Source organism: Lynx rufus, unplaced genomic scaffold (assembly GCF_022079265.1).
Source record: "Lynx rufus isolate CCGP_SWC_20201006 ecotype Redwood Valley unplaced genomic scaffold, mLynRuf1.p SCAF_7, whole genome shotgun sequence".
Taxonomy (NCBI): Eukaryota; Metazoa; Chordata; class Mammalia; order Carnivora; family Felidae; genus Lynx; species Lynx rufus.
Genome location: NW_025814889.1, coordinates 77,815,146 through 77,831,539, shown reverse-complemented (window position 1 = coordinate 77,831,539; position 16,394 = coordinate 77,815,146). Strand labels below are relative to the sequence as shown.

The following is a 16,394-nucleotide window of genomic DNA, read 5'->3' as shown; positions in this document are numbered from 1 at the left end:
AACAGGTAGCACACAGAGGGGAAAAACTGGTGGAGAAGCACTTGGAAATGCATTGCTGTCTTTTGTCTCCTCCCAATTGAGGGTTTTTTTTCCTGCTGACCAACCTGACTCCCTGCTGTATCATCCTCCAACTCACTCCCACCTGCCCAAACCTCATTCCCTTAGCAACAGCAGTGATGCCTTTAATCTGGTGATGAGAGGGGGGGGAGGGGCAAGATTAACTATGGACACGAGGAAGGTGTTTGGGAAAACAGGCATGGATCCTGGGGAAATTTGGTTGTTCTACCACAATTCTGAAAACCTGAAACTGGGTGAGTTCTCAAGCCAGGGAAGATAGGGCACCAGGGACTATCTGCTTCGATTCCCAGAGCTTTCTAGGACTGGAGTACCAAGCCAAGGGAGCCGTCAACAGACTCTTGCTATCCCCCTGATGTGCTCAGTGCTTGGTGGAGACCAGACAAAAAAGGAAACAGAAGGCCCTGCCCCACATCTGGTGGGGAAACCAATATGTTCTCCAGAAAAAGAACGAATGGCCTATAAACTACAAATTAGATAATGAAGTTATTGCAACAATGATGTAGCTAAAATAATACTAATTAGAACAACATGGTATTATTCAAGAAAGCTTTTTGCAGGAGATAAACCTCGAGTGGAGTTTACAAAGGAAGAAAGACGCAATTAAACTGAAAGATTAGAGGTATATATGGCCAGGCCTTCCTGATGTGGGCCCTGCCAATCTTCCCAGCCCCATTTTGTGCAATTTTCACTGCTGTGCTCCAGCAGCACATGTTGATCCTCTTTCAGTGTCTCGAATGCCAAGTTCTTTCCTGCCAGATGGCCTCTGCCCGGCCTCTGCCTCTGCTGTTCCTTCTGCCTCCTGCCTATCCTGTCTTTTAAAGTTTGTCTTACATTTCACTTCTTCAGAAAGGTCTCCCCTGCCCTGCCCCCCCCCGGTGTTATTCTCTTTCACATCACGTTGTTTTCCTTCTTTTTATTGATTTATTGATTTATTTATTTATTTTGAGAGAGAGAAAGAGCATGAGCAGGGGAGGGGCAGAGAGAGAGGGAGAGAGAGAGTGAATCCCAAGCAGGCTCTGTCTGCACTGTCAGTGCAGAACCTGATGTGGGGCTCAAACTCCCAAACTGCAAGATCATGACCTGAGCCAAAATCAGGAGTCGGATGCCTAACCAAACTGAGCCACCCAGGCGCCCTGTTCATAGCAGCTTTATCCATAAGGGACAAAAACAAGAATAACCCGAATGCCCATCCGTAGTAGAATGGATATATTGTGGCATAATTATGCAATGGAATATATATACAGCAACAAAAAAAGAGCAAACAATACTGCTAGGCACAACAACATGGATGAATCTCAGGAACATATGTTCAGTGACAGAAGGCAGACCCAAGAGCACATACTGTCTTGATTCCATTTATATGAAGTTCAAGAACCAGCAAAGCTAATCTATGGTGATAGAATTCAGAATAGTGGTAACAGTTGAGTCTTCCTGGGTGTTGGAAATGCTCTTTTTTTTTTTTTTTAAAGTAGGCTCCATGCCCAACGTGGGGCTTGAACTCAAAACCCTGAAATCAAGAATTGCATGTTCTACTGACTGAGCCAGCCAGGTGTCCTGGAAATGCTCTATATCTCGTTTGGGATGGTGATGATAATTATGTAAAACTTCAAGTTGTACATTTAAGACTTAGGTACTTTACTGGGTGCACATGTCAAACCTGAATTAAAAAAAATTAAACAAACAAAGAAGTAATATATGCTCATCATCAAAAATTTAAGCAATGCAGAATCATACACAATACAAATTAGAGGTTTCCTTTTTCCAGAGAAAACCACAATTAACATTTTGATGTATGTCTCCCCCCAACCCCTTCCATCACGTCCATTTCTTTCTTCAAACTATCATCCTTCATATTTACATTCAAAACATTTGATCTGTGTCTGGTACCAAACCAAGTCACATAGACTAAGAGTTTCTGCCTTCGTGTGATAACGTTCAAGAGTAAGAACATGCCCCTTCTTCACAGAGTGATGGGAAATACAAAAATGAGTAAGTCACAGCCTGTGCTCTTAAGGAATTTACAGTCAGAGGGGAAAGACCACAGAGACTACAGACCAAACAAAACTCCCAAGAGGGGCACTTGGGTGTCTCAGTTGGTTAAACATCCCACTCCTGGTTTCAGCTCAGGTCATGATCTCGCGGTTTGTGCGTTCAAGCCCCACATCCGGCTCCACACTGACAGTGCAGAGCCTGCCTGGGATTCCCTCTCTCCCTGTCTCTGCCCCTCCTCTACTCTGTCTCTCTCTCTCTCTCTCAAAAATAAATAAACTTAAAAAAAATTTTTTTGAACTCCCAAGAGATAGAATACCATGATATGTATCAGAGTTTCACAAGGCCATTAAAGTGGATATAAGACTATTGTACAGGTAATGATACATCTGTATAGAGCTTACAGTTTTTGAAGTTTTTTCACACACAGCCCCACTATTAAACTTCTTAACCCTAGGCAGTAGTGCCTATAGATATTACCTTCATTTTCTAAGTAATGAAGAAGTTCAACTACTCGCCTGGACTGCAAGCAGAAGAGTTGGGACTAAAACCTAAACGATCTGACTCCTAATCCACCAGCAGGAACTCCTCACCCCCACACGGAAACAGCAAACGGATAGCACCTGAGCCCTGCTGGCCCAGCAGATGATGACGTCAGGCCTCAAGGGGGAAGCTTCTGTGAGCAGGACCTCTGGGTGCGAGCAGGCTCCCGGTGACATTCTGGAAAAGCCTGTGGAGCCACTGGTGCGGCTTCCCTTCTCTACCCCTCCCCTGCAGGGTCTTCCCCTAAGGGGCTTAAAGAACGGTCGGGGGAGGGCTGAGGACTCCAGATTCTCCCCTTGCTACCTGTCACTCCTCTATCTCCCGCTCTCCCCGAAATCCACCAAATTGGGGGTGGGGGTGGGGCGGGCAGTAGGTGTGCAATCCAGGCCAACAGCAGGCCGCCTACATTGAGGGATCCATATTCGCTGAATTTAGAGCCTCCCTAAATTATTCTCCCCTCATTCCTTCTCTTCCCCCTTGGGACTTCCAACTCCTTCCTCTTCCACTTGCAACTACTTCTCCAACCTGCTTTCCCTCAGCCCCCAACTCTGCCTTTTCCCATCCCTTCCCCTACCTTCAAAAGCTCCTAGGAAACCAAATCCTCCACACCACCATCACCAGCAAGGCACAACGTTGTTTGTCTCCATTTTACCGAACTTTGTCTTTTTTTTTTTTTTTTTTTTTTTTACATTTCTTGTCCACTTGGACAAGAAGACAGGGAAGTCGTCTTTAGACAAGACAGCCCACAACCAACCGCCACTGGGGTGAGGGTGGAGGGTGCATTCGGGACCTGGGTTCCCTCCCTGAAATGGAGCTGGCTGAGCGCCCACGAGTTCCCCCTCCTCTGTCGCGGTGGGGTTCCGGCCTGGGGCTTGGGAATGGACCTGAACTTGACTTTCCGGACGAGGAGGGGCACAGCTGACTAACCTAGAGTGGAAAGGCGGCGGCGACGGGGAGTCACCGCCCCAACCCCAGGCTGAAGGGACCGTGGCACAGGGTCTCCACTTCAGACTCCCGTGCTCCCTCTCTCGCACCTTCCAAAATGAAAGCACCTCGAGCAGCACCTCCGAGGGGGCTGCGTGACCCGCCCCACGGACCCTCCATTCCAGTCCAGGAAGGGAGCCCTTGGGGCCTCCTGGCGTGGCCAGGGGCTAAGGGTGCTGCCCTCCCCACCCCCACCCCCTCGTTCCCCGCTCCCCAGATCCCCTCCCTTCCTCCACCACCCGCCCAGCCCGCCGCCCCCGGCGGCTGGCGCGCGCGGTGCAGCATGCGGCAAAGCTCTTTGCATAAATTATGCTCATGACGCAGCAGCTAAAAAAATCCAAGTAGCAGAAGGAGGGAAAAAAAGGGGGGGGAGGGAGAGGGGGGGCCGTGGAAGGGGTAAAAGAAGAAAAATATATATACCTGCCCGCCCCCCCCCAGCTCCCCCACCCCGCTTCCCGGCCGCCCCCCCTCCGCCCAGCGCAGCCCGCGGAGTCCCCTTCGGCTCTGCCCAGCCCGGCCTGGGGGCCCGGGGGCGGCGGCGGGTCCCGACCGGCTCCCGGGCCGAGCCGAGCCCAGCCAAGCCGCACTGGCTTCTTTGTCTGCGGGCGGCGGCCGCCTGGCCCCGGCCCCGGCCCCGGCCCCCTGGCCCGGGCTGTGAGATGAATCTGTAATCGGTGGCCGCCGGGCACCCGGGGCGGAGGCGGCTCGGGCTCGGGCTCCGGTAAGTAGCGGGGTCCGGGGCGGGGAGGGGTTTGCACGGACGGGGAGGGGGCCGGGCAGGGGAGGTTTCGGGTTTGGTTAATATGCAATGCCCGTAATTAGCATAATTTATATATTTATGATAAAGAGAAAAAAATGCCGCGGGGCCGGGGTGCCGGGATGCCGGGCCGGGGCGGCGGGGAGCTCCGGGAGTGGGACAGCGCGCGGCCGCCCGCCTGGGGCCGGAGACCCCGGGGCCGCGCCCTGGTCCGCCCGCGGGCCGGCGGGGACCCGGGGAGGGGAGGGGGCGGCCGCCAGGTGGACCCCGTGGGGTGCTTGGACCTGGCCCCTCCCCGTTTCTGCCCCTGGAGCCCTGGTGGGGTACGGACCAGAGCGGACGTTACGTACACAGACCCGGTGGCGACCAGAAGCCGATTCTTGCCCCGCAGGAGAACCTGGACGCCTGGGTTCCTGGCGGTTAAGGTCAACTGAGGCGGCCTAGGCGACCTGTCATAATTCTCCCCAGCCGCAGTACACTGGTGGGACTCAGGGTTAGGAACCCAGGCGTTGCTGGAAGGGTGGGGGAATGTGGGAGGGTCACCATCGAGCAGAGCATGAGCGCTTCATAAATATTTAATAACAATATTATTATTAATAAATAGTCATAATAATGGGCCCGTTAGGTGCTTCCTGGCCATTCTCACCTGGCCAGGCCAAGGGAGCCCCAGGGTGTCTTCTAATCCCCACTTTAGCGTTGGGATCCCCCACTCAGCTATAATTGGAAGCCTGAAACCACAGAATAGCTTTGGCTGCAGGGCAAGGAGAAATAAAACACTGTCAGGAAGCCTTTCTGGGCAAACGAAAAGAAGTTCTTTGCAAAGATTTGAGCCTCATCTAGTTTTCCCGATTCCTTGTTCCAAAAGTAGAGGTTGATCTTCAGTTGTTCATAGACATCTATCCCTCCTCTCCTTATCTTGGTATTTTAAGGCAGCCAACATCGACGAGCAGGGCCTAATGAGGAATAATTCCATATATTCCCTTTTGATTGAAGTCCTGGTGCTCAGGGTGATATTTCTGTGACCTGGTTTGTTGTTGTTGTTTTGCATATGTGCCATAGAACTTCATTTTGTTTATTGGTCCAACAAAAATACCCAGTATGTGCCAAGTTCTGAACAGTACAGACAGAATTGACCTTGTCATGGAGTTTTCATTTCAGTTTGCTGGCTATAAAATCATAATAGTAATCTTTTACATTTTTTAACACTTTGCAATTGAAAACATTTTTATATCGTGCTTTACTTCGATGAAAAATAAAAATAATAGTCACAGTTACATAGTGTTGGCTGTGTGCCAGGCCCTGTTCTAAATGCCTTACCTAAGTGTTGTCAGTTTAATCCTTACAATGACCCATGAGGTGGGTACTGTAATTTAGCCCCATTTTACAGATAAGAAAACTGAGGCTTAGAGAGATTACTTGAGGAGAAGCAGTACTCAACCTGGGTCTTCTGCCTTTAAGCCCCAAGCTCTTTCTGTGTCAAAAGGTGGGTCAGTGAGGCCACAGAGGGAATGGGAGGGAAACTGGATTGCCACAGTAGGAAAGAGTTGGTGTGGTCAGGGTTCTCCAGAACTTATTGCTACTTCTCTCTCTTATTTTTTTAATTTTTATTTATTTTTGAAAGAGAGAGAGAGAACAAGCGGGGAAGGGGCAGAGAGAAAGGGGGACAGAGGATCTGAAGCGAGACAGCAGAGAGCCTGATGTGGGGCTCAAACCCATGAACCGCAAGGTCATGACCTGAGGCGAAGGCTGCTGCTTAACCGACTGAGCCACGCAGGTGCCCCTGTTGCTACTTCTTTGAAATAATTTTTAACTAGTCTTAGTACTGCAAATGGGGGCAAAAAAAATTTGAAATAGGATCTGTGTTTTGAGGGAGAAGGAAATATGAGGAAGCCAAATGATATGACCTGATTTCTTAGTTTATGTTTTTGGCTTATAGTCATTGACCCCCTGTCATGTATGAGGTATTGTACTAGGCACTGGGGTATGTTAATAAGTGGACAGGTCTTGGAGCTTACAGTCTGGTGGGGGAATATAACTACTTTTAATTTTTCACATTTCATTTGCCCCCTCCTTTCACCCTGCCTAGGATGAATCATGTTTGGGCACAAAGGAAAGGGTACAGGAGGAGAAACTAAATCTAAATGTGTCCTTATAAACTAGGTTTACCGTTCGCTTATATATGTCTAAGATTATAAATGGTAATTTGGAAAAGGGGAATTAAAGTCATTCACTACTTTCCTATCTTTTTACTCTTCCCTTTCTTCTGGCCCATGTGTATACCTAGCTGGTTTACCAATGGCTTGCCAAGCCATTTATCTCTGCTCATGACATTGGGGGTGGGGGAGGACGGGGCGTGGCTCTGGAGGAGAACTGAGAGCTTCCATTTTCCAATGTGTCCTAATCCTTTGGGGCCAGAACAGGCCCTTTCCATTTCCGGAGAGGAGGCTTGGTATTGTGTTAGGAGGATAGGGATCTGGGGCAGGTGGACACTGACTTCAATTTCGAACCTTCCATGGACTTTCCTGTGCCCTTGGGCAAATCACCGGACTTTTCTCTACCTCCATTTCCCTGTCGATAAAACCGAGAATCGTAATAAGAGCACCATGCTAAGCATTTTACTTACATGATCTCATATCACCGTTATAACAACCCCCATAAGGTCTTTCCATTTAATCACCATGTTAAAGATAAGGAACTTGAGTTTCAGAGAGAGTAAGTCAGTTGTCCAAGATCACACAGCTATTTCACGGCCAAGCTGGGATTTGAGTCTAGGTTTCCTCCCAAAGCCTATATGCTTACTTCTCTTTAACCCTCAACTTTCTATCTGTAAAAGTGAGAGCAATAATAGCTAACTGTTCTTAGTGTTTTACACAGTAAGTGCAAGGTGAGGTCTCTTATTATTTATACCTGAGAAAACAGAGAAGTAACCTGCCCCTCTGTGGAAGGTCACACAATTGGTCAGGCTTCGGTGTGTATTTGCTCTATGGCCTGGCGGGGGCTGGCATCAGAATTGAATAATAATAGTTAATATATATTGAACCCTTTTGCAATTTACTACAACCCTAGCCCTGTTTCAAATATGGTAACTGAGGCACAGAGAGGTTAGGTCCTTGTCCAAGGTTCTCACAGTGAAGAAATCTTTTATAATTTTTTTAAAAATTTGTTTTGAGAGAGACAGAGACAGTGCAAGTGGGGGAGGGGCAGAGAGCGAGAGGAAGAGAGAGAATCCTAAACAGGCTCCACACTGTCAGCGCAGAGCCCGATGCGGGGCTCAAACCCCTGAAGCCATGAGATCATGACCTGAGCCAAAACCGAAATTTGACGCTTAACCGACTGAGCCACCCGGGCGCCCCATCACAGTGAAGAACTCTTAAAACTGAGAGGTGAATCTAGGCTCTCAACTGCTACACTAAAGTGGCATGAGATTATGTAAATTTTTATAATAACTACCATTTTCTGAGCCCTTACTATGTGCCAGGCGTTAATTACACGCGTTAATTTATTCAGTCCTCACTATAACCCTATGAAGTAGGTGCTGTTTCTCTCATTTTTTTTTCAGATGAAGAAACTGAGGCACAAAAGTTAAACCATTTGTCCTGAGGCCCACAGCTAGTAAATATCAAGGCTGAGATTGTGAACCCAACCCATATTGGAAGGGAGAGCCAATGGGATTCGGTGAAGGAGTGAATGTGACCAGTAAGAGAGAAGGCAAGGATGATGGCAAGGTTTTTGGCCTGAGCATCTGTGGAACGAGGTAGTTGCCCATTGGCTGGCATGGGGAAGGCTGCATGCAGGTGGAACAGGTTTGAGGTGGAAATCTAGAGTTTGGTTTTGAACAGGTGGAATATGAGAGGATATGAACAATCAGTAGGCATTTGGATATATGAGGCTGAAGTTCCCTGAGGAGGTCCCGGCCAGAGATTGAGATTTGGTCCTTGTGTGGCCGAGTGAGCGCGCCTGGGGAGGAAGTGAGGAGTTCATGGGACCATTCAGCTCGGCCCCAGTTACCAGTCTTGGCTAATCTGCCAATCCCCTGCTTCCTGTCATTGTGGCCTTTTTGGATGGCAGCTTTGCAAGAGGTAAGTGGGTATACAGCTGAAACATAAAAGCAGTGTAGAATGCCCACAAACAACCTAGCCTGAGGAAATTATGTCAAAAACATTTTTTTTAAGTTTATTTGCTTATTTTGAGAGAGAGAGAGATAGAGAGAGTGAGTGGGAGAGGGTCAGAGGGAGAAGGAGAGAGAGAATCCCAAGCTCTGTGCTGTCAGCACGGGGCTGGACTCAAGGCTCGATCCCATGAACCGTGAGATCACGACGTGAGCCGAAATCAAGAGTTGGATGCTTAACCAACTGAGCCACCCAGGCGCCCTGTGTCACAACAAATGTGACTTTCTTTCCATTGAATACAGAAAACTAATTTCAGCTTAATCGACCATTCCTCAGAGTCCAGTAACTTCACGCAGCGTATCCTGCCCCTCCGAATGACTGGATAATGAGAAGGCATTTTACACCTTGAAAACCTCAACCACATTAAGTGTTAAGGGAGGGATTAAACCCACAGAAATGAAGGGGCGCCTGGGTGGCTCACTTGGTGAGGCATCTGACTCTTGATTTCAGCTCAGACAACGATCTGAGGGTCATGGGATCAAACCCCATGTCAGCCTCCCTACTCAGCGTGGAGCCTGCTTAAGATTCACATGCACGCACACACTCTCTCTCTCTCTAAAACAACAATGACAGCAACAACAACAAAACACAGAAATGCGTCTGAGTTAAAAGTCTGAACCCCATATAATAACTTCCATTTTCCTCTATATGGTGTAAGATTTTTTTTTCAAGTTTATTTTTGAGAGAGAGAGAGAGAGAGAGAGAGCACTAGTGGGGGAGGGGGCTGAGGGAGAGAATCTTAAGCAGGCTCCATGCCCAGTGGAGGGGGGGGGTGGGGGGTTGGAGGGGGTCCTCGACGTGGGGCTTGATCCTGTGACCACAAGATCATGACCTGAGCCGATATCAAGAGTCGGCCACTCAGCAGACTGAGCCACCCAGGCACCCCATCTTCATACGTAAAATTTCGTGTCTGAAACACACGCTCTCGTGGAACAAGGGGAAAGGGACCACACCAGATTGTATTAGGTATCCCTTCTGTGGACCCTCTACTACCTTCTATTTATCCACCATGACATTTAAACATACTGTAACGTAGTTATCTTTTTATTTCCTTGACTCCCACGTCAGACTGAAGGCTTCTCAACAAAGCTGGCAAATGCTTTTTTCCCTCGTTGTAGCCCCAACACCCAGCACATAGTAGCCACTGAAATATTTGTTGAATAAATAAGGGATGAAACATTTCAGAATTTTTCCCAATAGGATCTCCGGCTACTCTAGGGGGTTCGGATTTGTCTGAGATTTCCTAACGCTCCTCCCCGGTGTCTTAGAATGTTGCCCTAAGCGAGCCCAGAGCAGTTGCCAAAGGAGAGTGATACATAGAACCCGGTCCCCTAACTCATTCCCCTCCCCGGGAACTCCTTGATGGTCCTGGAGCTCTGGATTTTCGGATTGTGAGCAAATGCTTGAGCACACACAGTTCATTCTCTCCCCGAGGCTACCTGTGTTTTTAGATGTTAGCACAGGAAAGTGAGGGATAAATGAGCCATCTGGTAAGCAGCCGTGGTGCTTTGCCAGGTTCGATTCAGGTGTTTTTCACGCCACTCACTGGAGAAAGAAGACAAAGGAGGAGGCTCTGGGTGGGCGCTGGCTCCCATCCCAGCTTTACCCAGAGCAGCTCTGCCGTGATCTGTGTGTGTAGTGTTCTACTGCCAAAGTGATCACAGGAGTCCCTTCTCTTAAAACAGACTGTGGATCATCTCTCCTCCCTGGCTGTCAGGCTGTGGACCCTGCATGGCATCATGAGCTCAAAGGAGGCCATTCAAATGTATGTACCCCAGTCATTAGGGAACTGGTCAAAAAGCAAACTAAAGATGGCGGTCTGGTCAGTGAGACCAAGCCACAGCCTAAGGCTTGAGGAATGTGGAAGGTTCCTGGCAAGGGGGTGGGGCTAGGTCCAGGAGTAAGTCTGCACAGATGCTGAACTAGGGGAACACACAGGACACAGCTCAGAGTCAAAATGCTGAGTGTCTACTTCTCAGCGATGTGTTTGTGCCCCATGCATATCTCTGATAGGCGTCCTGTAGAGCCAAGGCTAAGGAGTCATGTAAGGCCAAGACTAAAGCCAAGTGTGTTCTAGGGTCTGAAATGAGGGAGGCCTTTGTCTCTGTTCTGCCTGTGTTTCTGGAGTGCTGAAGCCTGGTTGGTGGGTTAGAGTGGGCCTGTGTGTGGCCAGAGGCTCTGAGCCAGGACTGACTTTGCCCTTGACACAAAGGACTAGACATTGAGAAACCAGGCCCACCCCACATAAGCTCATAGAATCTCAAGGGCAGAAGGGATCTTAGAATCACCTGAGCCTTCTCTACTACTTGAATCTCCCTAATAACACGGCCACAAAAGTGGATAGTTACCTAACAACTCCCCGTGGGTGGCCATGGTTGGCCGAAAGGAGCCAGTGACCACAACAAGACTATGAGCAGACTTTGAGCCCCTCTTGAGCAGATGCCCCTTGCCCCACAATGACTGGCTACCAATGCCTCCCACCTAAAGGCCTTTGGGATTAGGAAATTCTTCCTCCATGAAATGTACATATCAAGCTATAATGGACCCAGATTTACCTTGCATACCTTTCTTCTCAGTTTGGTGTCTGCCTTTTATTTGAATTTGCAAATGGCTTGCTAATTGACATTCTTTTAAGTTTATTTATTTATTTTGGAGGGAAGAGCGAGAATCCCCAGCAGCCTCTGCACTGTCAGTGTAGAGCCCAACTCGAGGCTCAAACCCATGAACCATGAGATCATGACCTAAGCTGAGGTCAAGAGTCGGACGCTTAACCGACTGAGCCACCCAAGTGCCCCAGACTTCTTTATGTAACAAATTTCATGGCTCATCCCATTCCCATCCAGAAGTGGTGGTAAATTGTCAAGTTCTTGGCAAAACTCATAGAAGGCTCCCATGTACAAAATCTGGAGGAGGACATCACCCAGGAATGAGGCTAGAGTCCCAGTGAGGTTGGAAGATGCCTACTACCTCTTCCAGCAAATTCCTCTGCCCCTCCTGTACCCCCTTGTACCTAAAAAGGGAGGCCTTATTTCCTCTTTTTTCAAATTGCTAGGTGTCTTGAATTTCTTGCCCTCACTTTCATCCCTACTGTAGGTGGTTAGAGAAGGAAATGGAGAAAGGGAACCTTATGGTTCTCCTTGCCTCTTTGGCCAGGGAACATTCTACCAAAGGGTGAAGACCCTAAAGCCTCTTAGGTGAGCCAGCAACAACACTCTTAGGCATATATACCAAAGAACTGAAAACAAATATTCAAACAAAAACTTGTACACAAAAATTCATTGAAGCACTATTCACATGGTCAAAAGGGAGAAACAACCCAAACATCAGCCGAGGAATGGAGAGACAAAATGTGGTATATCCATACAATGGATTTTTTTTTCAAGACCTACGAGTTTAATTACCTACTAGACCATCCAGATGGAAATATGTGGTAAATGAATGGAAACAAGGGTCATAAAATTAGGAGAAAGGCAGGCATTTTTAGAGCAGTTTAGGTTTAGATGTTCACCAGGTTGGACCTTAAAAAAAAAAAAAAACATTTAAAACAAATACTTTCGTAAGATTTTATTTTTAAGTAGTCTCTACACCCAGCATGGGACTTGAACTCACAACGCTGAGATTAAAAGTCGCATGCTCCACCAATTGAGCCAGCAGGGCACCTCTTAAAATAAAATTTTTTACCACAGTGAAAAAACAATATATTAAAACGGAATTCCAGAATTGTCCAAATGATTTTTTTAATCATGATTACTTTTTTTCCACATTTCTTTAAATGTCAAGTTTTCTTTGGCAAATTTATCCAAAAACATAAATTTTCATTGTATAATTTAGTTTATATTTATATAACAGGGTGCCCTAAATTGATGTTCATCAGAATACTGTTCTCTAAGCCCTAATGGCTTATATCTTCCCTTTAAAGTGTGTATCAAAAAAATGTGTATCTTTTAATTATTTTATCATTTTCAAAGATAGTCTAGAAAAAACATATGAATTAAACACCTGTAAGTTCTTCATTTTTTTTTTAAAGTTTATTTATTTTGAGAGAAAGAGAGACACAGAGAGCACAAGCAGGGGAGGGGCAGAGAGAGAGAGAGAGAGAGAGAGAGAGAGAGAGAGAGAGAGAGAGAGAGAGAATCCTAAGCAGGCATCCCACTGTCAGCACAGAGCCGGACTTGGGGCTTGAACTCATGAACTGTGAGATCGTGACCTGAGCAGAGATCAAGAGTCAGATGCTTTTTTAAAAAATTAAGTTTATTTATTTATGTTGAGAGAAAGAGAACAAGCAGCGTAGGGGCAGAGAGAGAGAGAGAAAATCCCAAGCAGGCTCTGCACTGCCAGTGCAGAGACCAATGCTGGGCTCAAACTCGTGAACCGTGAGGTCATGACCCAAGCAGAAATCAAGAGTCAGAAGCTTAACCGGCTGAGCCACCCAGGTGCCCCAGTTCTTCATTTCTGTTGCAGTGTAGCAATTGGTCCTCTAACCCATGGTGGTCTATCAGCTGAGCAAGGCTGAGTCTTGTTCTCAGATGCAGCTGACTGCACCTCGTAAAGCAACTGACTACAGGCTTCTCCGCCTCTTTTTCAGACAAGGGTAACTAACACAAATCATTCTTTGATCTATACGTTCTGCTAGTTTCATCCCCCAGATCCTCGTTTGGGAATTCTCATTCGCCAAATCGCTTTTGAGGACCATTGCACGACACAGTATCAAGTCATTAGATTCACATGCGCTGATAATTCTTGAAGGTATTTTCCAAATGCTTCCTTCCTTCAGCTTTACCATCTGTGTGTTTAAAATGGTCCCAAAAGTTCCAGGGCCACCTGGCGGGCTCCGTCAGTAGTGCGCGTGACTCTTGGTCTTGAGGTCATGCGTTCAAGCCCTGTGTTGGGTGTAGAGATTAATAAATAAATAAGTAACCTTCAAAAAAAAAAAAAAAAAAAGTTCTGAGATTCCAAACAGTTTTCTTCTGGAGAAGATGCCGGTTTCTTTGAAAAGGTTCGATAGTTTTCTTCATTCTCTGCTTTGAGGTATTTTACCATGCTGTAACAGGGATTACATGAAAATCTTCCGTTCCTCAGTCATTGTCTAAGTGTTGCACTTACAGCGTTTTTTATTTTTTTTATTTTTTATTTTTATTAAAAAAAATTTTTTTAACGTTTTATTTATTTTTGAGACAGGGAGAGACAGAGCATGAGCAGGGGAGGGGCAGAGAGAGGGAGACACAGAATCTGAAACAGGCTCCAGGCTCTGAGCTGTCAGCACAGAGCCCGATGCGGGGCTCGAACTCACGGACTGAGAGATCATGACATGAGCCGAAGTTGGACGCTTAACCGACTGAGTCACCCAGGCACCCTATTTTTTTTTTCATGTTTATTTTTGAGACAGAGGGAGACAGAGCGTGAGTGGGGGAGAGGCAGAGAGAGAGGGAGTCAGTCACAGAGTCTGAAACAGGCTCTGGGCTCCGAGCTGTCAGCACAGAGCCCAACATGGGGCTCGAACCCACGAACCGTGAGATCATGACCTGAGCCCAAGACAGATGCTTAACCGACTGAGCCACCCAGGCGCCCCATACAGGGTTTTTTCTTGAACCGCTTGTGTGGGGAGGTGGTGGATTGGCACACACCTGTGGAGGGCTGGTCGAGTCACAGCTGAGCGTGATGAGCTTTCCATCTTGGAAATGGAACCTCAGTTTGCCTCTTTCTCAGCCCTCCCCAGAGAGAAAGCCCACCCGATATTATCCGTTATTCCATAGCTATAAAAAGGATCAAAGTCCTGACACGTGCCTTGACAACGTTTTTGCTAAAAGAAGCCAGACACAAAGGCCATTTACTGTATGCATCCGTTTTTATGAAATATGGAGAATAGACCTATCCATAGAGAAAAGGCCGACTGGCGGCTGCCAGGGGCCGGTGGTGGCAGAGAAAGGGAGGAATTGCTAATGGGTATGGGGTTCCCTTTGGGGATGATGAAAATGTTCTGGAACTAAACAGTGGCGGTGGTTGCACAACATTATAAATGCATTCAATTCCGCGGAGTTTTGCGCTTATTTAAAATGGTTAAAATGGTGAATTTTATGTTACGTGGATTTTACCTCAATCCATAAAATAACCGAAGAAGGAGAACCTGTCAGCCAACCCAGGGTTGAAAGAGGAGGAGGAAGGCGAAAGAGGGGGAAGCTAGCGCATTTCTCTGAGCTTAGGTCCCTCATCTGGACCGTGGTGGTGGTAATTCTCCCATCCCCCAGCGGGCATGAGTAATGAGCTTGAGTAAGTGTTATAGAAATACTTAGCCCTATAGGCGCTCAACGTCAATGTTAATTGCCTTCTTTTCTGTATAAGTATCGAAACCTATTTGTCCGCTTTATACCTTTACTTCTTACGACTCTATGGTCTGTGAATCTGTTCTTCACGAGGGCTCCTCCCACTCCCTCTCCCTGCATTTGGCAGGCTGCTCTACCATCTGGGATGTTGTCCTGGCTCCCGTGTTAAAGGCCAGGATGGTCCTTAGGCCACTGCCACAGAATCACTTAAGAGCTGCTTCTGTGGGACCCGTCGGCTGAATCAGACTCTCAGGGGAACCTGGGGTCTGCATTTTTAATAAGCGCTCCAAGTGGTGATCACGCACATTCAGGTTTGGGACTACTGTTTCAATTTATTCGGGGCTTTACCATCTCTTCCAGGAAGTCTGCTCCGACTCCTCCCCTGAGAAGCCCTCTGATGGCCAGAGTGCTCCTTTCCTGTGTCTGAGGCTCTGGAGGCTCTGAATGTCTGGGTCAAAGTCAGCTTGGGTTCTGCTGGGTCTGCTCTCTCCCTGCAGACTGGGGAACGCCCAGAGACGGATGCCTGGCTCTCTCTTTCCTCTTGTCACCCTGGTTCTTCCTGAGTGTAGGATCTCTTGGGGTGCTGTAGGAAGCAAGACACTTCCGTTTTCAGGTCCTTTGAATCCTGTTTCCTTTACTTGTACAGATACTTGGGAGAACTTAGATTTTTCTCCCATCCTACCATTCTACTCCTGACTCTCCAAGATGGTATAGAAATTGTATTACTGTGTCACATCAGCCTTTGCTTTTCCCGTCCCATGTCATCCCACAGGCTGTGCTAGGTGTGGGCCGGCCCCCACCCCACCCTAAGTGACCATGGATCCTGGAGCCGGCCCAGAGTCATCACTGACCGTCAATGAGCAGGTATGTTCTGGGGCAGGACGAGGTGGGGGAGTGAGGGTGATGGACCCTGGGGCGTGGCCAGGAGGAACCCTCCACAGAGCCTATCAGTATCTGTTTCTTAACCAAAATTCATGCCGACTTCACCCATCCAGATGTAGTTACCAGCTAGGATTTCTCAGGGGCTGAGATCAGGGATTTAAGCTGTGATTTTATTATTTATTTATTTATTTTAAGTTTATTTTATTTATTTTTAGAGAGAGAGAGAGAACAGAGGTGCATGTGCATGCATGCCCAAGCAAGGGAGGGGCAGAGAGAGAGAGAGAGAGAGAGAGAGAGAGAAAGAATGAATCCCAAGCAGGCTCCACACCATCAGCACAGACCCTGACTTGGGGCTCGAACTCACAAACCACGAGATCATGACCTGACCTGAAATCAAGAGTCAGATACTTAACCGACTGAGCCACCCAGGCACCCCTTAATTTCACTAAAGTCACAGCTTAGGGGCACCTGAGTGGCTTAGTCGGTTCAACAGTTGACTCTTGGTTCTGGCTCAGGTCATGATCTCGAAGTTCATGAGATCAAGCCCCTTGTTGGGCTCTGTGTTGACAGTGCAGAGCCTGCTTCGGTTTCTCTCTCTCCCTCTCTCTCTCAGCCCCTACCCTATTCATGCTCTCTCTCTGTCTCAAAATAAATAAACTTAAAAAAAGAAGT

The 16,394-nt window shown here is 47.6% G+C and overlaps 1 protein-coding gene across 3 annotated transcripts in view; it reads left to right on the top strand.

The window, feature by feature from the left end:
* Positions 1 to 4,034: 4,034 nt before the first annotated feature.
* POU6F1 (POU class 6 homeobox 1) overlaps positions 4,035 to 16,394 on the top strand; it is a 28,314-nt gene continuing 15,954 nt past the window's right edge. Inside the window, exons 1-4 of one of the 3 annotated variants that reach the window (XM_047066227.1) lie at positions 4,035 to 4,315; positions 7,911 to 8,430; positions 10,206 to 10,285; positions 15,613 to 15,704. In XM_047066227.1, coding sequence (XP_046922183.1) covers positions 15,657 to 15,704 — 48 coding nt within the window. In that variant the 5' untranslated portion in view covers positions 4,035 to 4,315; positions 7,911 to 8,430; positions 10,206 to 10,285; positions 15,613 to 15,656. The remainder of the gene's footprint in view (positions 4,316 to 7,910; positions 8,431 to 10,205; positions 10,286 to 15,612; positions 15,705 to 16,394) is intronic. The other 2 variants (XM_047066228.1, XM_047066229.1) reach the window with 2 other exon arrangements.